This window comes from Pogona vitticeps, chromosome 7, assembly GCF_051106095.1.
Source record: "Pogona vitticeps strain Pit_001003342236 chromosome 7, PviZW2.1, whole genome shotgun sequence".
NCBI lineage: Eukaryota > Metazoa > Chordata > Lepidosauria > Squamata > Agamidae > Pogona > Pogona vitticeps.
Window position 1 is genome coordinate 33,304,549 of NC_135789.1, and position 21,286 is coordinate 33,325,834.

The 21,286-nt window shown below is 57.9% G+C and overlaps 2 protein-coding genes across 3 annotated transcripts; one reads left to right on the plus strand and one right to left on the minus strand.

Annotated features, from left to right (window-relative positions):
* Nucleotides 1-945: 945 nt before the first annotated feature.
* On the minus strand, nt 946-13,679 carry SLC13A2 (solute carrier family 13 member 2). 2 transcript variants are annotated; one of them, XM_078379200.1, is made up of 12 exons: nt 12,917-13,679; nt 8,473-8,601; nt 7,701-7,837; nt 5,958-6,169; nt 5,243-5,462; nt 4,807-4,929; nt 3,941-4,162; nt 3,666-3,769; nt 3,291-3,412; nt 2,300-2,461; nt 1,834-1,971; nt 946-1,629 (listed from the first exon to the last, which is right to left on the minus strand). In XM_078379200.1, exons 2-12 carry the CDS (start codon nt 8,569-8,571, stop codon nt 1,498-1,500), a joined length of 1,671 nt encoding a protein of 556 aa, XP_078235326.1. In that variant the 5' UTR covers nt 8,572-8,601; nt 12,917-13,679; the 3' UTR covers nt 946-1,497. The 2 variants fall into 2 exon arrangements, with proteins under 2 accessions (XP_078235326.1, XP_020659172.3); XM_020803513.3 differs by lacking the exon at nt 12,917-13,679 and adding an exon at nt 10,678-11,077.
* A 169-nt stretch (nt 13,680-13,848) lies between these two features.
* SLC46A1 (solute carrier family 46 member 1) lies at nt 13,849-21,266 on the plus strand. The gene is made up of 5 exons (XM_072978706.2): nt 13,849-14,386; nt 15,847-16,699; nt 17,282-17,365; nt 17,735-17,891; nt 18,387-21,266. The coding sequence occupies exons 1-5, from the start codon at nt 13,973-13,975 to the stop codon at nt 18,490-18,492; spliced, it is 1,614 nt and encodes a 537-aa protein (XP_072834807.2). The 5' UTR covers nt 13,849-13,972; the 3' UTR covers nt 18,493-21,266.
* Nucleotides 21,267-21,286: the final 20 nt, after the last annotated feature.

Below are 21,286 nucleotides of genomic sequence, written 5' to 3' on the forward strand. Positions count from 1 at the left end.
GAGGGGTCCCTGCTCCCTAGGAAAAAGGGATCTTGGACAAAAACGGGGGGTGGGATTTTAAGGAGCACAACAAGGGTCCCCTGCCAGGGTCCCCTCCCCCTGTGCCACGTGTCTCCTCGCCCCCTCTCCTCTCTTGCGAGGGGATCTGCGAGGTGCACCTGGGGTTTCTCAAAGCAGGCACCTGCTACCACCCCCCTCGGGGCAGGCACGCACGCATGCACGCACACGCTCGCTCACCTGCCGTGCCAAATCGGGACTCGCTCAACCAGCCGGGGTGCGTGATTAGGATCGGGGGCTGGAGGGGTGGCAGAAAGGGTGTGGCCCGGGTGCGAGGAGAGTTCCCGGAAGACCTGTGCCCTTGCTTGGATTGTGTGTGTTTTTTCTTTTACCCGTGCAGATCTCGTAGCCTGGGTGAGAGCCTAGCCTGGTTAAACAAGATCCTAGACCTCATGAATCCCAAGAGAGGCCTGCAGCTCCCTTCGAAAACCACCCTTCCGATGCGCTTCTCCCTAACTCACCTCTACGGAGCCAGCCTGGCACAACCTGCTGCCATGAATTTCGGGCGCTCATATTTATAATGTTCCTACAAGATTTCGGTGCCTGGCCTGAGGAGGTGGACTGGACCCACGAAAGCTTGCTGGCGGCTGGCTTTTTTCCGGTGGTCTCTTGAAGCCGTCGCCTGCTCCTGCGTTCGTAAAGTTTGGGAACAGCGGCCTCCTCTGTTGCTCCTTGCAGGGACGGCTCTGGGAGCGCTTGGAACAGATATGGAAAGGAGGTGCTGGGTGCGAGAAACTCTCTGCAGGGGTGAACGAATCCATTGGCCACATAAAACTTTTCTCAAGCTAAAGCGCCAAAGACAGGAGGCGGCTTCTGATGCAGTGTTATACCTATGGTGCGGGTGTGTTTAGCGAGCCTGGGAAAAGACCTTGTGGCAAAGGGGACAGATTGGCTCAATGTGATGTTTATTGTACAAAAATGTGCTTTTTCCCAGAGAAACCGCAGCTCTTGCAGGCTCGGGGCCACCCGGGGCAGCCCCAGGCGTTGCAGCTGCCTTCACCTTGTGGCAGGCGGACTGGAGGGCCCCGGTGGGCTGGCCTTCCACGCCCCTGCCGATCCGTCTCAACAGGCCACGGGCTGTCTGTGTAGAAAACGGCCACACAGACTCAGGCAGAGACCCAGCCCGGCGCTCGGCATGGGTCCCGGCTTCCATGAAACGCCAGGGACCGGGGCCCTCGAAGCTCTCGAGGGGTGCTGGGGGTGAGCCGCGCGGAGTTGCTGACTTCCACACACCCAAGCGGGAGGCCGAGGACGGCGAGCGGTTGCTGGCCGGGGCAGGCAGGATCTGTGCGCTGGTCTTGCTTCCGGAGGCCAGCAAGAAAATGGGGGCGCCGCCCCGCTCCAAGGGGCAACCCCAGATGCCCTGGGGCCCCAAACATGGCCCCCCCCGAGGGCCGCCTTGGAGGGGTGTCCACGCCGGGAGGGCCCGCCTTCCCGCTCTCAGCACTGGCTTCGGGTGCTGTTGGCCCAGGAGGGGAAGTGGTGGAGGTCGAACAAGGGGGAGGCCCAGGTGTTGATGGCCAGGGTGATGGTCAGCACGCCCAGGACATTCAGAACGCACCCCGCTTTGACCTGAGGGTGGGGAGCAAGAGCCGGGCTGAGTCCGAGGGCCCAAAGAGGAATCCCTCCCCCACTTTGGGCTCCCCCCCCAGTGCCCGGTGGGTGGAGAGGCAGGATCTGGACACCCTCCGTGCCCGAAGGAATGTGGACCTTCTCATCCACCCGCCCGCCCCCCTCCGGGGTCTGTTCATAGGGGCAAGGGAAGGGGGGGCTCACCATGTCCACCACGCGGAGGTGCCCGTAGGAGAAGACGATGGAGTTGGGAGGGGTGGCCACCGGGAGCATGAAGGCCAGCGAGGCCGACAGGGTGCAGGGCAGCATGACGTACAGCGGGTTGAGGCAGATGGCCTGGGCCTGGAAGGTCCCAAACGGTGGAGTTTTTACCCCAAAACGGTGGATGGTGTCGGCAGGGGCAGAGCGCTTTTCCCACTTCCTCCTGGGCCTGGGTGTGTGTGTGTGTGTGTTTTCTTGGGGAAGCCCCAGATGGAAAGCAGCCTCCTGCCTCCAAGGAGGCTCAACCGCATGCCCCATCTTCCCCAGCCACAGGTTGGCAGGGCAGGGGGCGATGGGTGATGTAGTCAAGCAAAGCCAGATTTGGGGAGAAGGCTCGGAGAGAGGCCAAAAACTCCCCACCCCACCGACTCGGGGCCCTTGGCTCCCCAGGGCTCCTGGGCCCCCTTACCATGGAAGCCAAGATGGGGAGGAAAAGGGTGGTGGTGGCCACGTTGCTGGCACATTCCGTGATGGTGGCCACCAAGAGGCAGATGATCACGCTGGTGGCAGCTGGAGGGATGTTCTGCAAGGGGGTCAGTTTGCTTCCCAGCCACTCGGACAGACCAGAAACCTAGAGAGAAGGGAGCAGGAGGTAAGTGGAAAAAGGCAAACGCCTTTGGGGGTCAGACTAGAGGACCTCTCGGTATTCCCAGCCCCACTCTGAAGCAGAAGGGGAAACGGGGTGCAGCCCAAGGAGGGGTCCCTTTGCTTCACCGGGTGATAAAAACGAAACGCAAAGGACGTGTGGAAACCGCCAGAAATTCTGTACGTAGCTTTCAATCTTTTTCTCCTAAAAGCAGAGAAAAGTTATGGTCGAATCGGACTATCTAGCAATGTCCATTTTTTTTTTTTAAAAAATAATTTTCAAGAAAGGAAAATTCTTTTTCTCATGTTTAAAAAGATGCTTGAAAACATCTAAGAGATTCAGGCAAGGGCACCGCTGAGGAACAGCACAGTGGTTTTGAGGGCTGGGCGAGGAAATCAGGATTTCCAGTCCTCCCAGGGTAAAGAAATTTGCTCCAGTTGCCTTAGGGCCAGTCGCTCTCGCTCAGGCTGGCCTACCTCAGAGGGTCGTTGTGGGGCTGAAGCTTTCCAGAAGAAGAAGACTCCTGTGGGAGATTTTGCTGTCCTGTGCTGCCCCCTAGTGTCTGGAAGGAGCCTCTCCGGCACAGAATCATCCACCCAGACGGGATTGCCTTTCCGCCCCCCCCCCCCCGTTTCTCTACAGTTTTCGTCATACCCTCCCAGGCTGGGGATGATGGGAACTTTGACTCTAACATTGCACGGAATCTGGCTCAGGCGTCAGAGAGGGAAGAGAAACAGATTGCCCCATTTCTGCTCCGGCCCCGCACCGCCTTTCACTCCGAACTTCCCGAGAGCCCCCCCTCCCCTCGATTCACCTGGCTTCCTTTGGCCAACGCGAACCCTGACCCCAAGAGGAGGACGATGTTCCACGACAATTTCCGGTTGACCGTCGGCCAGTCCAGGAGGGCTGGGGTGGTGCGGGTCTCCTTTCCGCACCCTGCAAGGCAAAGCCCCGGCTGAGAGCCGGCAAATAACAGGCGCCCCCCCCTTTCCACAGCGCTTCAGGAAAGGCGGAGGGGTGCGGCGGTATGGGGCAACGTAGCCTGTGGGGTGTTTTTTTTTTTTTGACGCCGACTGACCTCTTTAGCTGGACACCAACCTCTCACAAAGAAAGTCTGAAAAATACAGACCGTCTCTGGGTCCGTAACAACAAAGCCAATTCTAGACACGTTGGCCAGGCTACTCCTTACCTCCGTGCCGGGCCCTGCCCCAGAAACCGCAGCCGGGCATCTCAGAGGGAAGGCAGAAGAGAGCCAGGACAATGACGAGGACCACGGTGGCATCGGTGACGTAACTGGGAGAAGCAGACGGGAGACATGAGGCAGGCGGGGGAGGGACGATGGGAGCTGTAGTTCTCCGAGGAACTGCTCCAAGCTCTTCTGGACAGGCCGGGTGTGGGGCAGAGAGCCTGGTGGGGGCAGAGGAGGGGCAGAAAGGGGTGGGGGGCGGGGGGCCTATGTCTCACCTCTGCCCGTCATGGCTGAAGGTGACGTCGGCCCAGCCGGTCATGAATCCGGGCGACCTGGTGAACCACAGCAGCACCAGGAGGATGAAAAGGACGAGGACGAGGCTCTCGGAAAACTTCATGGAGCCCAAGGCTCGGTGCTCGCGCTTGATCACCTCGTACGCCAGCCTGGACCCCGCTTTCTCGGACTCCTGGGTGCCACAGCCAAAGTTTTTCCGGAAGCTGAGAGAGAAAAAACAAAACAGAAAAAAACGTCTCTCTCTCTCTCTTTCTCTCTGGCTTTCTTCAGCCCCCAAACTGGCTCCAAACGAGGACTGAGCTTATTTCCTCCCTTGCAAAGAGCAGAAAAATCAAACTTGGCAACGACAACTCCTATCACTTTAGTCGGCTGGGGGGGAACAGTCATGGTCTTTTTTTACAAAAAGCAGATTTCCAACATTGTTGTCGCCAGCTTGGAATTTATGCCTTTCGTTATCGGTTACATCTTTATTTCACCTTTCCTCCTGCTGCTCCGGGGAGTGTACATGCCCCCCCTCCTCCCTACAGTTGTCCTTCAGAAGAACAGCCCTGTGAGGTAGACCCCCTCCACTGCCACCCAGGGGAGCATGGGGACCCGTGTTCTCTTGAGTCAGGCCCTCGATGTCCCTTAAACTCAACACCGTCAACTCTGATCGGCAGCCGCAGTTCTTTGGGGGTTCCCCCAGCCCAAAGATGGGGAGGCTTGTGGGGTTTCCTTGGGGTATTAAGGCCTGCTTAGCTTCCAACCTCCGATGGGTGGCCGGGACGGGATGATGGATCCAAGGATACAAGCCCAGGCGGTGGGCCGTTTGTCCGGCAGGCTTTCTCCGAACTTTTGGGGAACTTACTCAAAGCCCAGGAAGAGGATCTGAAGCCAGAGAGAGGAGAGGACCAGAAGCAGCACCATGGTGGGGAAAGCGAAGCCGAACCAGGAGGCGAAGTTGATCACGTTGGCGTTGTCGGGGAAAAGCCTGGCACAGGAGGTGGGGGGGGGCGAACATCAGAAAAGATGCAGGACCCCTTCCTGTGGTTTGAGGGTGTCAGGATGGAAAAGGGAGGAGGAAGAGGGAACCCGACTGCCCCCATGGGCTCCAGTTCTCGGCCTCTGCCACTTCTTTCGCTCGTCTGGTTCCTCTTTCGAAGTCAGGCAAATCACGCCTGGGGACGATGGGAGCTGTCGTAGTTCTTCCCTGCTTCTCTCCCCCCACTGCCGCCCTCATTCCCCTGAGCTCCAGACTCCCACGGGGGCAGGCCAGGAAGGATCTGACCTCGCCGGGTACTCACTGGTCCATCTGCCCCTTCAGCACCAGGTTGGGGGTGGTGCCTGTCAGGGTGGCGATCCCCCCGATGCTGGCGGAGTAGCAGACGGCCAGGCTCATCCCCTTGCAGAAGGACTGGTGCTTTTGCTCCAGCCGCTGCTCCTCTTCGGCCATGTCCTCCTTCTCCGGGGTCTCCAGGGGGCCGTTCCCTGGGGAAGGGGCTTGGGGGCCGCAGGAGGGAGACGCTGAGGAGAAGCACACCTGGATTAGAGCAAAGCCTTGGTTCATAAAACGCAGGCCCAGTACGTTGAGCTGTCAGTAAACCAGACCTCGCTGCCCGAGCTCCCTGGGAGCGGGTCTTTGGCAAGGCCAGCGGCTCTGGGTTGCCCGTTCAAGACCACCCCCCTCACCCCCAAATATTGCGTTAGGAAAAAATAATATCACCCAGCCAGTAGCTGCAAGCAAAGATGGCCCACTGCTTTGGCCAAAAAAGATGGGTCATGGGGGGGGGGTTCGAAGAAGAGTTCAGTTCTGGACTACCGTTCCCATGATCCTCCATGCTGGCCAGGGGATTCTGGGAGTTGTAATCCTTGGGGAAATCTTTCGGAGCTCTGCTTCCTAAGGGCCTTTTATTCCTGGGGAAATGTCTCGCCCTTAGAGAGGGAGGAAGACAGGGTGGCGTGGGAGGAGGTGACTCTGGAGGAAGGCATGCTGGAGCACCCCCCTCCCCGAACCCTTACGTTCCTGGGGCCTCCTGGGTTCCTGCAATTCGAAGCCTGGGTTGAGGCTCCCATTGGCCAGGCTTCCCCACGGGGCTCGGAGCCTCTCCATCTCGGACCGGTGGAGTTCATCCAGGACCGCCTGGGCAATGGGCACCATCATGGCGGTGGTGGCGGTGTTGCTGATCCACATGGAGAGGAAGGCGGTGATCCCCATGAAGCCCACCAGGAGCCTGCCACGGAAGCAAACCACGACTGAGACCAGGAGGACAAGACGGCTCTCCCCAATAGACCACGCTGTCCCCCAAACCCCCCCCCCAGACACCTGATTACACCAGGGCAGAACTCCTAGGTATGACTTTTGGAGGCCCCAAAATTCACACTGGAATACCTCTGTCAGCTCTGGCCAGAAGCCAGGAAGAGGAACGGAGAGGAGCCCAAGAACTGAGCACCTGAGTCGGTCAGTTTTCCTCATCCCTCCTCCTCTCTTTTCCTTTTGTGCCATGGCTTTTATATGGTCAACCTACAGAAAAGTCTGGTATATATAGATATTTTAAACCAGTCTCTTTTTCAGGATGAGAAGCTGGTCAGGGTGAGAAAGAGAGAGAAAGAGAGAGAGAGAGAGAGAGAGAGAGAGAGAGAGAGAAGCAGAGAACATCTCCTCCGAGGTTGCCCTCAGGAAAGTCAGGGGTCGATGAGGACTAGAAACCTGGGTCTCCCAAACTACCAGCCCTCTATTGTAACGGCACCACCCGGCTTGCTCAAGCCTCAAATCACAGCAATAGCAGGATGGGTAGAGTTTGGATAAGTCCGTTTTTAGATCCCACATCCGAACCTCTTTCTTCCCCAATCATGAAGGCTTCTGCCCCGCCCGGTGGTGCCCCCCCCCAAAAAAAGTCCCTCTTCTTGCTATTTTTGTCCCGGAACAATCCAGGAACAAGTAGCTTTGCCCCGAGATCTGTCCGGGGTGCTGAACTGTTCATCTCTGATTATTTATCTTTTTCTAGAGGGATGGGCTGAAATCCAGTTGGAAAGGGCTTTGCTTGCTAGTGTGAACCCCGAGACCCCTCCAACCCCCCCTAAAGGGCACCTTCTTAGGATTTCAGGCTTCTGATGAATATCCTTCCATTGATGGCTGCTTTGGATTCATTTCAGCGACGTAATTTCGCACGTGTGGGTGGGTGGGGAGTCGCGTGACAGCAGAATTCCTTTCCTTTCCTGTCTGTTTGTTTAATTAGCTCTAGTTATTATATTTCTTGAAGTCGTAGAAGGACAGGGTCAGAAGAGAACCCCCATGGTCATCTAGTCTGACCCCCTTGATTGAGAAACCCAAAGCTAAAGGATCCCTGATGAAAGCCCCCCCCCCCCCGGTATGCTGTGTAGAAACCGGCAATGGAGAGGGTTTTTGGAAGAGGCTGTTCCACTCCAGAGCATCCACGGCCACTGGAAAGGTCTTCCTCATGTCGGTTTGGAAGCTCGTGGCTTCCTGTTCGGATTCAGTGGTTTGTGTCTCAGTTCGTGGAGCAGACAGAAACCGAACCACGCTGGCTCCCTTCCTCCACGGGGAGCCCTTCAGAGGCCTGGTGATGGATGGCCTCTAGGTCTCCTGGCTAAAAAAAGCCCCAGCACCCTCAGTTGTTCCCTGGTTTCAGACCCCTGCCCCCTGACCGTCTCCCCCATTTGGGCCCCTCCAGTTTTCTCCCTAAGCCCGACCCCCCCTTCCACCCCTCCAACTCCCCTCCTGGCCCCAGTGGTGCTACTCACGCAGCCGGCCGGACGCCGATGACCAAGAGGACACTCAGAGCAATGCGCTTGTGTAGGTTCCAGTGCTCCACTGCAATGGCGACGATCAGGCCTCCGATAAAGAGCATATTAGTGTCCTTCAGGTACTCCTGGCACACCTGGGGGGGGGGGAGAAAGGAGGAGGGGTGGTCCTGGATCAGCCCACTGCTCAAAATCGGAAGGTAAACCCCCCTGTCTGCTCCAGATTGGGACAATGGCTCCGGAGATGCAGGGAAATTAAACACCTCTAAGCCTCGGATGGGTTGCTCGAGTCTTTTTAAAAAGACTACCATCTAGTCCTTCTGTAACTGATGAACTTCTATCTCTCTCTCTGTGTTCTTTGTTTCTTTGGAGTAAGGATGCTCACCTGGGGCAGATTTTGTACAAAAGTACCTCCATACAAAAAAAGAAAAAAGCAAGGGTGGAAATGAGGAAGACTGAGGGGTTTTGTCAAGTCATGATGACCTGAATAAGTACAAAGACTTTCGTGAGCATTCTCGAGAGCTATGCTTTGCATGCCTGAAACATGTTCTGCTGCGGCTTCCCTGCATCCCTAGCACTGAGCTGTGCTTTGCACACCTGGAATCTGCTGGGCTGTGGATCACAACCAGCTCTTCCACCTCTTCTCCTGCCCATCCTTCCCCCGCTGTTCCTCTCTCTCTCTCTCTCTCACACACACACACACACACACACACGCCTCCCTCCTCCCATCATCCTGCCCTGCCTCTCCGCTCCCTGTTCCCTCTTCCCTTACCTCCGTGGAGTCCATGACGCCCATGAGAGGGAAGAGGATGACGGGGAAAAGGGAGGTGATCGCCAGCGGGAGAGCCTCGGTGCACCAGTACACGGCCATCAGGATGATGGTGTAGCCACATAGTGATTCCTGGAAATAAAGGGATAAATAAGACTCAGGCGGCAAGGAGGAACCTGGCCAGGGCTGACCCGGCAGCCCCTTTCCAAGGCTCCAGGCAGAAAAAGACTACCTGGAGGCCCCAGTGATTCGAACCTGAGACGTGCGGCTAGCCAAGCTTTCTCTGAAGAAAGGGAGGAAGCTGCTAGTCCTCATGGATCGAAGCTCTGCTCCTGAGCAGCATTTCCAGGTCGGACTGCAGAGAGCCCTCCGTCTCAAACCCCAGAGCATCACGGCTGCCGGCTGGTGTGGGCCGGGAGCTGAGAATCTGTGTCCCTCTGGATGTGGTCAGACATGGGCTCTCTATCGTCCCCTCCCCGGGCTGTGGTTCTGCCCCATGGGTTTTGTAGTTCAACGGGGCAGGAGTCTGAGCATGACGATATCCACCCCTGGGGATGGGGGGGTAAGGCCGAGCCAGACCGAGAGAGGGCCGGCGTGCCGAGCCTTCCACACCTCACCACCATGAATCATTGATTGCACGAGGAGCCTAAATACAGGTTAGTCACGAACTCCTGCCTCTCCGCCGGAGGCCGCCGGGTGGACTCTGCCCATCCGAAGCCTCACTTTTCCTGGGACTGCCAGGGTCTCCCAGGGCGCCTTCGCTGGGCGGAGAGGGGCGGCTCAGGGCGGGCGGGTGGCAACGCTGAAAAGGAATTCATGCGTCTTCCCCCACACCCCCTCTTCTTCGGGGTGTGAAAGGGAGAGGCAGAAGGACGTGAGCCAACCTGGAAGCTGAAAAAGAACAGCGGGGCAGTCTGGTGCAGTGGGTGGAGCATTCGATATTTTGGGTGGGTGTGTGTGTGTGTGTGGGAAATCCAGGTTGAAGCCCTTGGTGAGTCTTGAAAATCCCTGGTTGAGTCCCATTTTCATTCTCTCCACCTGACCCACCTCTCTGGACCATCGTCATGATAAAGGAGGAGGAGGAGGAGGAGGAAAAGGGCCTCCGAGCCCATTTGGAATTCCTTGTAGAACAGAAACAGCCCCCCATGCATTAAGGGGCTGAATGACCCTTTCGTGGCTTACAAGCCCCATCATCCCCAAGCTGGTACAGCCTCTGGCTCAGGGAAGTGGAAGATGGAAACACGGCCCATCTGGGTGCAGAGTACGGGCTGTTCTCCAGGGAAGCATGGCGGCCGAAGAAGCTAGTCCTCATGGGTGGAAAGAGAGACTAGAACCCCGGACGTCCCCTTAGGCTGAGTCAAGCCGCTGGCCTCTCTCTCTCTCTCCTTCGGTATCGTTTCCACGGGCTGGCAGGCAGCGGCAAAGGGGTTCAACAAGGGCCGTCCTGCATGCCAGAACCACCGGCTCCGATTCTGGGCTGCAGCCCTCTTTGTTCAGAAGTAAAGGACAGAGGTCGGAAGGGGCAAAACAGGTGAGATTCAGGATTCAGGAGAGAGAGAGAGAGACACCCCCTTCCCATGAAACCTGGGAGAACCCTTACTGCTTCCCGAGGCTGTCTCGCTGGTTGTTTCATGGCCTTTAGGGTTAGGAGTCAGAGATCGCATCGGTTTGCTCCTCCTTTGTGAGCCCTCCAAAGGATAAGGGCTGACCAGCTCCCACTGGTCTCTCCAAGCGAAGGGGGGTGCCGGAAGGGTCAGGGAAGAAGCAAGACAGCCATTCCGGAATTCCTTCCGCGGGAGAGACAAGCCGCCCCCCCTCCGACTCTAAAGGTGTCCACCGGCTTGCCTCTTTGGCATTCTTGGGAAACAGTGGGTCTCACAAGCTTCTGCTTAATTGAGGTCCCTTCAAGAAGGGTCATGTCCGGCACGGGGGGGGGGGCAAAAGAGGCGACAGGCTACGTGTTTCCAAGCGCTCCACCCTGGTTTCCTGGGGAGAAAGTCTGGCAAAGCCCTAAAGCTGTCGTTTGGGGACCTAAGGAGGCCTAATCAAGGCAAATGGCTTTTTAATGACTTCACAGGTTGCCCTTTGCACCGACCCAAGTGCCTGGGGGGAGTCCCTGCCTCGCTACTCTTCTCTCTCTCTCTCTCTCTCTGTTTTCCCCAAGGCAGGGAGGGAAGCAAGCCCCCCACCACCAACAACATACGGTACCTTGCCAGGTAAGAGCAGGGGCAGAGGGAGAAACACCAGGGGGGTGAGGATGATGATCAGGTAGCTCCGGTGGGCCAGGATCTGTCTCCACATGATGGCATCAGTGCCCGGTCGCCAGCCCCAGTTGGTGGAATGGCGTAAGACCTGTTCTCCGAGGGCCTATAAAGGCTCTGGAGGCATGGGGGGGGCCGACCTTGGCACCCGTTTGGCGCCTGCAGGGGAATCCGGCAGCCAAGGAGCGCCTGGGGGGGGGGGAAGGAAAGGAGACGGAAGAGGCAAGCAGGAGAAAGAGGGAGAGAGGGAGGGAGAAAGCCCGGGATCCTTGGGCAGCCGGGAGCGTCATTGTGCCGGGCGCCTCCCAATACGCTGCTACCGGTCCGGCTGGTCTGGGTGACTCTCAGGCGAACACCTCACTTGCCAGGTTGCAGGGGCTGGTCTGGGCTGGTCCTCTCTTCCTCTTGGTTCCCTGCCCCGAGGGTGGGTGGGTGGGTGGGTGGGTCTGGGCCTTCCTCACTCCCCCAGTTGGAAAAAAAAACCCTCCACCGCTAGGAGCAGGGAGGCCACTTCCACCCTCTGGATGGCTCCGCATATTTCTGTCTCCCACAGCACGGACGGGGCAGGAGGGTCTGGTTTTAAACCAGACGAGAAACCTGCCCTGCTGTCTTGTTTCGAACCCCTGCCCTGTGCCATTTTACCTATCCATCTGTTTATTTAAGATAGTTATATGCCGCTTTTCTCCTAATGGGCCCTCATGGTTTTGTTTGTTAAAAACATGTGCTTTGCTTAATTTTTTTAGGGTTTTACAGTGAGGCAGGTTTCTACACTTTTATTCCCGCTTCAGCTAAAGGCTGGTTTTTCTTTCTTTTAAAAGGGTTGTACGCCGCCGCCTGGAGCACTTCCTTGAAGTGGAAATCAATGCAAAAAATAAACAGACGGAGAACACTTTCAAACACGGTTGCTGCAAACTTTCCTCTCTGCATCTGGCTAATGGCACCGGGGAGCAGGTGCCGTGCGTGCCCGGCTGATGTCATGCTGCTCTGTGACCCTTTCAGCTGCCGTGAAAGTGTTTTCAACATGATAGCTAAGCCCTGAGATTAACCCCCACAAACTTTGGGGGCCCCACACCTCTTGCCATTTCCACAACACTCTTGCGAGGCAGGTTTCGCAGAGAGCAAGAGATTGGAATGGGTACTCTTAGCACTTTAAGGCTGTGCAGGGAATTGAACCCACCTCTCCCTACTTCAGTGTTTCATGCAGGTAGACAACTGGAGGAAGCATGCAGCGCTGCTTTATTCTGAATCAGCACTATGGTGTCCATGGAAGGCCAATATCCCCAACTCTGGCTGGCAGCAGCCAAGGATTCAGGCAGGAGTTTGCCTTCACCCTGGCAGGAGCTGCTTCCAGGATTCGGACCTGAATCGTTCTCCATATGGTGCAGAGTCTATGCCATTATGTCAGGGCTGTTCTACTAGATAGCAGTTCCATGGGCCTCAAAGAGGACTAGTTTCTTTCCTCCACCACCCTCTGCTTGAACCTTGGAAAAACGGGCTGGCTCTCCTCCGTCTCTGCCCTGGTGAGAGTTTAGTCAGGCTTGTTCTTCTGCCCTCGGCTGTTACTGGAGGCGCAAGAGCAGGGCCAGAAGGGTGGAAAGGAGCCGTTGGCAGCCATAAGTCTTGCTCCAGCCTTTATCTTGAGAACTTAGTCGAGTCCTCTCGCTCTCTCTGGGAGGTGGTCATTTACTATCTGCAATTTACAGGGAAATTATTGGAAAAAAACACTCCGGCTGACATAAGATCATTAAGCCATAAAAAATTTCAACTAATCAGCAACGTAAGGTTGCATAAGATTTGATAAGGTTTGTGTCCGTGGGAGCCATTTAGAAAAGCCAACGAGAGAAAGGGACGAGGAAAGGAAGCCGGAAACTGGGCTGGGTCCAGGCCCCTGATTATTATTTGTAGGGGTGGGGTGGGGTGGGGGGAGACTTTTTCTCTCCTGGCTCCAACCCCCCCCCCCCCTGCAGCCGCACCTTAACAAACCAGAAAGATGTTTGCTGTTGGTTTTAAATAGCTGGATGGCTTTTTTTTTTTGTTCCCAGGGTTTAAAACAGGCCAACACACACGTACCTCACAGCGAGCCACCAGGAACTCAATGGGGCTTACTTTTTCAAAGAGACATGTCTGTAGGGGGTATACATTCAATCAATTTAAAACAAACAAACAAACAATGGGGAAAAAATCACCTGAGACGCTACGCACAATGCCTCTCCCCTCCCCGAAGAACAGGACGGCGTGCAGGGAACACACCGGGTGCCACCAGACAACGAAATGACTCAAATGGTCAGACCGGCAAAGGTGTGCTTGTGCGCCTCAAAACCTGACAGGTGGGGTCCTGGCTAGGCTTCATTCCTGCCTGCCCCGAGGGGCTGCCCTAGATGGCCCTTCAGAGAGCCCAGTCTAGGTTTGGATAGCCCGCGTGGATGCTCTCAGAGGACCCAGGCATGATGGGGGGGGGCTTAGATCTCAGTCCCCCCCCCCCCGCCCTGTGCCTGCCTTTTCCCAGAACAGCTGAGAACACTCTTCCCCCCCTCCCTGGCAAAATTCTGGACTGATTACCAGCAATTAGCCCTATAAAAGTTGATTAGGGTTCCCTGGCCGCACCTGCAAGTGGATTAGGCCACTTCTTCCTAGGGAGCCCTCCTACCAGTACCTGACAAATATCCTTCTCTCTTCCCCCACCTCTCTTTTTTTTAACTACAGCGCCCAGAATCCCGCAGCCAGCGTCGCTAGGGGATTCTGAGCGTTGTAGTCCTAAACACATACCCCACCCCCCAAGAAAGCCAGGGATTATTTGACATGTGGGCCCGCCTGCGCGTCCTCTTTTTGTCTCCGCCACCGCGCCCTTGAGTCCACCTGCGCAACGCCTGGCTTTGGAGGTTTTGCGCTTTTACGCGCCGCGGTCGGCCGGACGGGGCTCCCCCCCCCCCACGGGCGGTTTTGGAGAGAGGCGCGCGTTCGGGCTTCCTTTGCGCGTGGGTTTTACGCGCGCCGCGAGCCCTGCGGAGCTGCCCGGAAGGCCAGGAGGGGTCTCCACCGAGGCCGGAGGAGTTGGGGGGGGGGGAAGAGAGAACATCTGAATAGAAAGGAGCACGAGCCCCCCCGCCCGCTCCGCTCTCCTGCTCCCTCCAAAGGCCGCCTGGCCGCGCCTCCGCGCAGGGCTGCCGTGACGTCAGGGCAGCGGCGCGCCTTTCCTCCCCCCTCCCTCCCTCCCTCCCTCCCTCCCGGCCGGGCGCTCCGCCATGGCCCTCCCCTCGCCCCGGTGCCTGGGCGGGCCGGGCTGGCGGGCGCTCCGCCCGGTGGTGGCCATGGCCGAGCCGGCGGAGGGCGCGGGGGAGCCGCCGCCGCCGCCGCCGAGTCCCCGAGCGCCCCGGCAGGATGACACGGGGGAGGAGGCGGCGACCCCCGCCGGGCCCGAGCGCCCCCCGCCGCCGCCGCCGCCGCCGCCACGGCCGTGCTGGGGCTGCGCCGCCGCGGTGGAGCCGGTGCTGCTGCTGGCCACGCTCGCCCTGGGCCTGCAGGGCCCGCTCTGCACCCAGTACCTCTGGGACCGGCTGGGCAACGGGACCGGCCCCGGGACGGGGGGACAGGAGGCCGGCCACCGGGGCGCCTGCCTCAACGCCAGCGGGGGCGGGCCCGCCGGGCAGGAGCAGCAGGTAAGGCGGCGGGGAGCGCCGGGAGCCCCCCACCCCTTTCCTCCCGGGAGACCCCCCCCCTTTCCTCCCGGGAGCGGGATTCCGACCCCGCACCTTGCGCCGGGCCGGGCCGAGCCGGGCACAAAGCGGGCGCCTCTTGCCCGCATCGGGGTAGACTGCGCTCGAGCAGAGAGGCTCGATCTGGCTGGCCGGAGCTTGGGGGGCCTCCAAGAGGCACGGGCGCCCCCGTCAGGGCCCCTTGGTGTCTCCGAGGCAGGTAGAAAACCCCCCCTCCCCTCCCCCGCCTTCCACGAAACCTGTCAGGCTTTCGAGTCCTGCCAGGGTCCCTTGGAATCCTTGCCTGCAGTCCCGGTGGTTGCCTTCTTAGAGCTCCCGGGATAGCTGGCGGGGGGGTGGGGGAAAGACACCCCCCCTCTTTGTGGCCCCAAATTCCGGACCCAAACTTCACAGCTGCCCAGATTCCTTTCTTCGGTGGCCTAAGAGCTGAGTGTCCGCTCCCTTTATGGCCAAATTGGGGGTGTGTGTGTTTCCTGTTGGCCTGTAATTCTGGAGTCAAGAACCTCCATCCCTCAGGCATTTTTGGCCAGGACCCCCCATCATCCCCAGGCTGTGTGGCAAATGGAAGTGGTAGTCAAAAGGATCTAGTTTCCGCAGCCCGGGCTAATGAGGCCACCCACCAGTCCCTGGTTCGCTTGCTGGGGATAGAGGAGGAGACCTCAGCCCCGCCAGGATGATGGGGGCCCTGGTCGAAAATGTCTGCGGGGCGGAGGTTCTTGACTCCAGAATTACAGGCCAACCGAACACACACACACCCGCAATTGCCCATAAAGGGAAACGTTGACTAGGGAATAATTCTAAATAAACCTTTTCAGATAAACCAGCCTGAAAGTATCCATTTATGTTTCTGCCCCCCGGGGGATCAACGTAATTACAATAATTGTTTGAAGTGGAGCCAGACGCAAACACAGCCCGGGTGACACAACTGTTGCTAGTTTTCGTTTTCTTTTTAAGAAAGAAGTGGAAACAGGGTCGCAACAATGTAGATGTCGTGGGTGGGTTTGATTTCCGTGGTTAATTAGTCTTCAGTATCGAACTGCTGGCTGGATCCCCCCCCCCCAATGTTTCATGGCAGCTTCAGAAATCCTCAGCTGTTATTTCATGTCGCCGTTCTCCAAAGCATGAAGATGGATCTGCCTGGGCTGTGTGAGGGTCCCGATTGGGGTAGACCGCCCCTGGGCAAGGAGGCTCGGCCTGGCTAGCCGTTTCTTTCTTCCTCTGGGAAACGACTCAGAGGACCGGCAATGATTTTCGACAGGGCATGGGGCCTTCCCTAAACTTTGGAGTCGATCCAGAGAGAGCCTCCATGTTCACCCGCAGTCTACCTCTACCTGCAGAGGGGAGTCCCTGGAGCGATTGCCGTTCTTATGTCTCTCGTCTCTTTCTCTCTCTCTCTCTCTCAGGAGGTAGAGACGCTGGTGGCCCACTGGAACCTCTGCCTCAACCTGGCCGGCTTCTTTGTGGGCCTCTTCTCGGTCACCTTGTTCGGGCCCTGGAGCGACCGGGTCGGCCGCCGCCCCGTCCTGGTCCTGCCAGCCTTGGGCATGACGCTGCAGGCCGGCATCTACCTGGGGGTCATGTACGCCCAGCTGCCCGTGGGCTACCTCCTGGCGGGCCGGCTCCTGAGCGGCCTCTCGGGCGACTACAACCTCATCCTGGCCGGCTGCTTCGCCTACGTGGCCGACGTGAGCGACCGGCGTGGGCGCACCTTCCGGGTGGCTGTCTTGGAGGCCTGTCTCGGCTTGGCGGGCATGGCCGCCAGCGTCGTGGGCGGGCAGTGGCGGAAGGCCCAAGGGGGCATCACGCCCTTCTGGCTGGCCTTCGCGGCGAGCTTGGCCGCCGCCCTCTGCGCCCTCTTCGTCCTCCGGGAATCCGTGGCCCGGCCACGTCCGGCCAGGCTCTTCACCCTCGGCCATTACGTGGCCGTGTGCCGCCTGTACGCCTCTCGCACGAGGGGCTGGGCATGGAAGAAGCTCGTCCTCTACTCCGTGGCCTTCTTCCTGGTGGTCACGGTGCATTTCGGGACCCGGGACATCTTGGTGCTGTACGAACTCAGCGCCCCGCTCTGCTGGGGCTCGGATCTGATCGGCTACGGCTCGGCTGCCCTTTACTTGACCTACCTGAGCAGCTTGGCGGGGCTGCGGCTGTTGCAGAGGTGGCTGGAGGACGGCTGGGTGGCCGAAGCGGGACTGCTCTCCAACCTCCTGGGGCTGGTGACCATCGCCGTGGCTGCCACGACGCCCGTGGTGTTTACAGGTGAGCCACGCTGAGACACCCCCCACCCCCCACAATGGGGACAGACACCACCCCCCCTTGAAGGATGCTAGAAGGACTGGTTTTTCTCAGGGTTTCCTCCCCCAGGGAATACCTCTAAGCCAGCCTTCTCCAACTTGGGCATCTTCTTGGTGTGATGGACTACAACTCCCACAATGCTGCGGTGCCAGAGAGGGGGCAGATGGGAGTTTTAGTCCAAACCCTCAGAGGCGGCGGAGGTTGCGCCTAGTCGTAATTCTCTTTTATGACTTGATCCGGTTGACTGACCTCACCCTTCAAAACGGCACCGAAGCCTTTAGAAACACCACCGTGAATTTTGTGGGTGCGAGATGAATCGCAGAGCGAGATCTTTTGGGTGTGAGGAGGGAAAAAATTTAAGTCGGGTAATGTTGTAGCTCCTGCTGCTCTCCCTAAATACCTGGAGGCGGTTTTGGTGGCTGGGTCTCTGGTGTCACACAGGAGGGTGCGATAAGCAGAATATTCTGGTGATAGACCCCCCCACCCCCCACCCCGAACCTCGCCCAACGCCTTCTTTTTCCCGTTCCCCCTGTGGTCCCATTTTAGGTTACGGGCTCCTCTGTCTCTCCATGATGGCCACCCCTGTGATCCGATCCAAGTTGTCCAGACTGGTGGACGAGACCGAACAAGGTAACCGGGGGGGGCGCATCCTGACCCATAATGAGACCATTCCAACAGGGTCATCCTCCACCTCTGGAAAAGCAGGCTGGAGGCAGGGGGGTGGGAGGGGTGGCCAGACCCGGCACTCACAGAGTCTCAGCTTTCGATTCCTAGAAAGCCAAGTTCCTAGCCCTTATGGGTTCTGCAAGGGAAGATCCCTGCTGGTGCTTCAGGTGTGCCAGAACGGGATGTAACCAGTGGCTTGGGGGGGTCCTTCATGGGGTTTTTTTGCCCAACAGTATCATTTGTAGGGGCCTTTAAAAAAGTGCTGAAACGTGGGGGCTTCCTGATTGCCTTAGTCCACTCTCTCTCTCTGTCCCCCCCTCCCCGCGTGCGCAGGCGCTCTCTTCGCTGCGGTGGCCTGCCTGGAAGGGCTCTGCTCGCTGGGGGCCACGGGGCTCTTCAGCGCCCTCTACCCCGCCTGCCTGCAGTTCATGAAAGGTTTCCCCTTCCTCTTCGGCGCCGGCCTCCTCCTCCTCCCAGCCGCCATCGTGGGGTGAGTCTCGGACGCTTTTGCGGGAGGGAGGGGGGAAATCGGGGCTTTCCCTGCAGAGATTTTGCCGTTGTCCGAGCGGGGCGTTTGCAGTCCCGCGGGGGGGGGGTATTCCTGGACTGCAAAGCCCATCTGCCGCCAAGGCCTGGTGGGAGATGCCACCTCTGGTGTCGGTCCAGCCGCTCTGGGCAAGGAAGGCTATCATTCCTGAACCCCGCGGGGTGGGGCAGATGGGCCAGGTAGTCCGGCACAGCTTGGTTTAAGAGAGCAGGGAGGGGCTCGCCTCCGTTGCCTCCGCACCTCAAGGGGAGGAGGGACGTACTTCTTCTTGTTGCCTTTAATTCTTCCCTGTCCAACCCCAGGTGAGCTCAAGGCTGGTGGCCTTTGGGGCTAGAGCTGCAGATTCGAACTCAGACCCCAGAGCTCTGGCCACCCTGCTGTACTGCGGCAGGTTCTTGGAGAGTCTAACCCTGCCTCTTACTCCTTCCCCACCCCCAGCTGGATAGAGACCCAAGATTCAAAGCCGGAGTACCGCCAATTTGGCGATGTTTCGGGCGCCCCGCAACCGGCTGTACAAGAGTCGGCTGAGCCGGAGGAGATGTAATCCCAAATCGGGGAAGGATCAAGGACCTGAGGAGCCGGCAGAGCCCTTCGCCTGGGAATTTTGTTCTGCCCAGTTTGGTGGAGCCTGAGTTGCCCGGTGGCGGCCCCAAACTCACCTAGCCAGCCAGAAGCAGAGAAGAAGCCAAGAGACACCTGGAGGTGTCATGAGCACTAGAAACCTCCTTTGCAGTTTAACCTGAGTTAAAAGTGCAGGCCAGAGTTCAGGAGAGATAGCTCTAGAATGGATTGAAGGAGGAGGAGGAGGAGGAGGAGGAAGAAGAAGAAGAGGGGCCGATGTCCCCTCTGGGATAATCTCTCTTTCCAAGCCCAGCCAGATGCCCTTGGCTTCTGCCGTTTTTCACCTCCGTCTCTAGGAGGAAGACAGCTAGTTTTTCCCCAGGCGTGAGGGGTTCAAACTCCATTTCCTCATTGCTTCAAGAGGTCTTCCTCCTACGGGGTGTGCGCGTGTGTGTGCCCGTGAGGGGCACACTGTCATTGGGCAGGAGATAATAAAACCGGTGTGTCTCTCTCTCTCTCTCTGTGGGCAGATAACAATCTCCTTATTGAGGGTGTTGAAACGTGTTCCATGTCCCGAAGGGTACGCCTCGAAGGGAGAGGATCTGACCCCACGTCTCAGCCCCACCGGCTCATAAAGCTCGGCCTTGGTGATGCTTCTTGGCCGGGGTGCTTTCCCTCCCTCCAGCTATCTCTTGTCTTATCTGGTGCCAATTCAAGGAACAAAGCGTTCCAAGAGAGACGGGCAGGATCGGAAGGGGCGTAGGGGGGTGTGCTCGGTTTTCCAGGCACGTGACTCTGGTCACACCCCTGTCTTCTCCTCCTTGACAGACTTTACCTCTGTAGGGATGGAGAGCAGAAAAAAGATGGAAGGCAGGTTTATTTAAAAAAAAAAAAGAACCAACCCACAGCGTACAAACAGGAGACTGAGATGTTCAGTCCGCTGCTTCTGCCGATGGTCTAATTCTGTACACTTACCCAGACATGTCTGGGTCTCAGGAAGAAGGTGCGGGGTGAGGCAGAATGTGGAAACTTGGCACGTTACTCAGGTAATCATCTGAGGCCAGACTCCCTCTTTTGCAAATGTAGACATTAAGAACTAGAAAAATGGAAATATTCAGGATTCTGGAGTTGGCAGGGGAATGCACCGATGTCGCATCTCGGTGCTGGACTCCTTGGGACCCTCCAGGAGCGGGCCCTCCAACGGATCTAGCCTCAGCCTGGGCTTGGAGAAGTTACTTCTACTCTTACTACCTGCCCTGGGTTATTCTCTGAGCACAGCAGGGCCTAGGGGACCGCTCAGCATCCAGGGTCCAAGCGTGGCCTCTTCCAATCCAATCCTGTTTATGAGCTGGCAGGATTGATCCCAGGAACAGGGGGTGCCTTGTGAGCAAGGATCAGTCTCCACACCCTTTGGAAAAAGAAGCTGTAATCAGTAAGTCTAAAGCGTGAATGTTTAAGGCTTGTCGCCCGATTAAAGAAAAAATTTAATCACTCTATTGTATGAGTTTTTAAGGGGTTATTTTTTCTCCTTTTTTGTCAGAAGGAAAAAGCTTTTAACGGGGGGGTTGCTTTGTGTGTGTGTTGTGTGTGTGTGTGTGTGTGTGTGAGAGAGAGAGAGAGAGAGAGAGAGCTGGAGTCCCACTTCTTGGCGGAAAAAAAAGTTCAAAACGTTAAGATTTTCTCCTGCTCTGTTCAGCTGGCCTGGAGCCGCCTCCTGTAGACCTCCATCTGGGTGGGCGGGCGGGCGGGCGGGCGGAGGTCTTCTTCAGCTGGGGAGGGGGGACACCACTTCCAGAGCATCCTGCTCCTCCTCAGTCCCCTTGGTGCACACACCCTCCTCCGGCCAGCCGGCCGCGAGGACAGCCAGCCATGGATCAAAGGTAGGTTTCTACATCCCGGTCTTGGACGTTGTACCTGCCGGGCTGTTCCACTTCCTTGAAAGAATTCTGGCCTCCCGCCCGGAGCCGCTGCGTTTACCTGGCCTTGCCGCGTCAGCAAAAGGATGAAGCCCTTTGGGGAAACAACAGCGCTCAGAAGCGCATGCCAAGGGGACTCGTTTTTCCAGACTGCCCAAGGGGGGAAAAAACCCTGAGAGACAGGGTGCGAAAAAGGTTGAAACACAGTTCCAAAAACATGGTACCTGGAAGGCCACTGATTTCTCCTGCCAGGAAAAATGGGTCCCCTGGTCCGGAGCTGTTGCACTATGGCCAGGTCGACTGGGACCAGCCCTTGACGGATGATGGCCCCCCAGGCAGGTGGATGATGGTCCCTTTGCACCAAAGACAAGGACCCTCTCAACCGACCGACTGAATGTGTCTCAGCCCCACTTGCAAAGTGCTTCAACGCCTCCCCCCCCCCCCTTGGGCTCCCTTTCCAAAGGACCAGTGGCAGGAAAACGGCAGAGGCCACCACGAGAGTCCGGCGAGAATCCTTTTAATATCAGCGGAGCCCTACAGAGCAGCCCTGCTGGGGTTTATTCGGCGACCGATCCCTCGGCTCAGGCACTGAAAGGGTTTTGCATCTCTGGAAAGGCCACAAGCTGCAAAGGGGGAGTAGTGGTGGTGGGGGGCACGAGGGGAGCCCCAAAAGGGGGAGGGAAAGAGAAAGATGAGGGAGGGCGGCTGAAGGACTGCTTTATCCTCTACATTTGGGAAAGGAACTCCCCCCCCGCCCGTTGGTGGGTGGCTACCGACAGCATGCGCCCGTCTGGCCCAGGGGTGTTTTGGGAGCTGCAGTCTGAAAAAGTAACTCCCCTCCTCTTGATTTGTTTCCCCCCC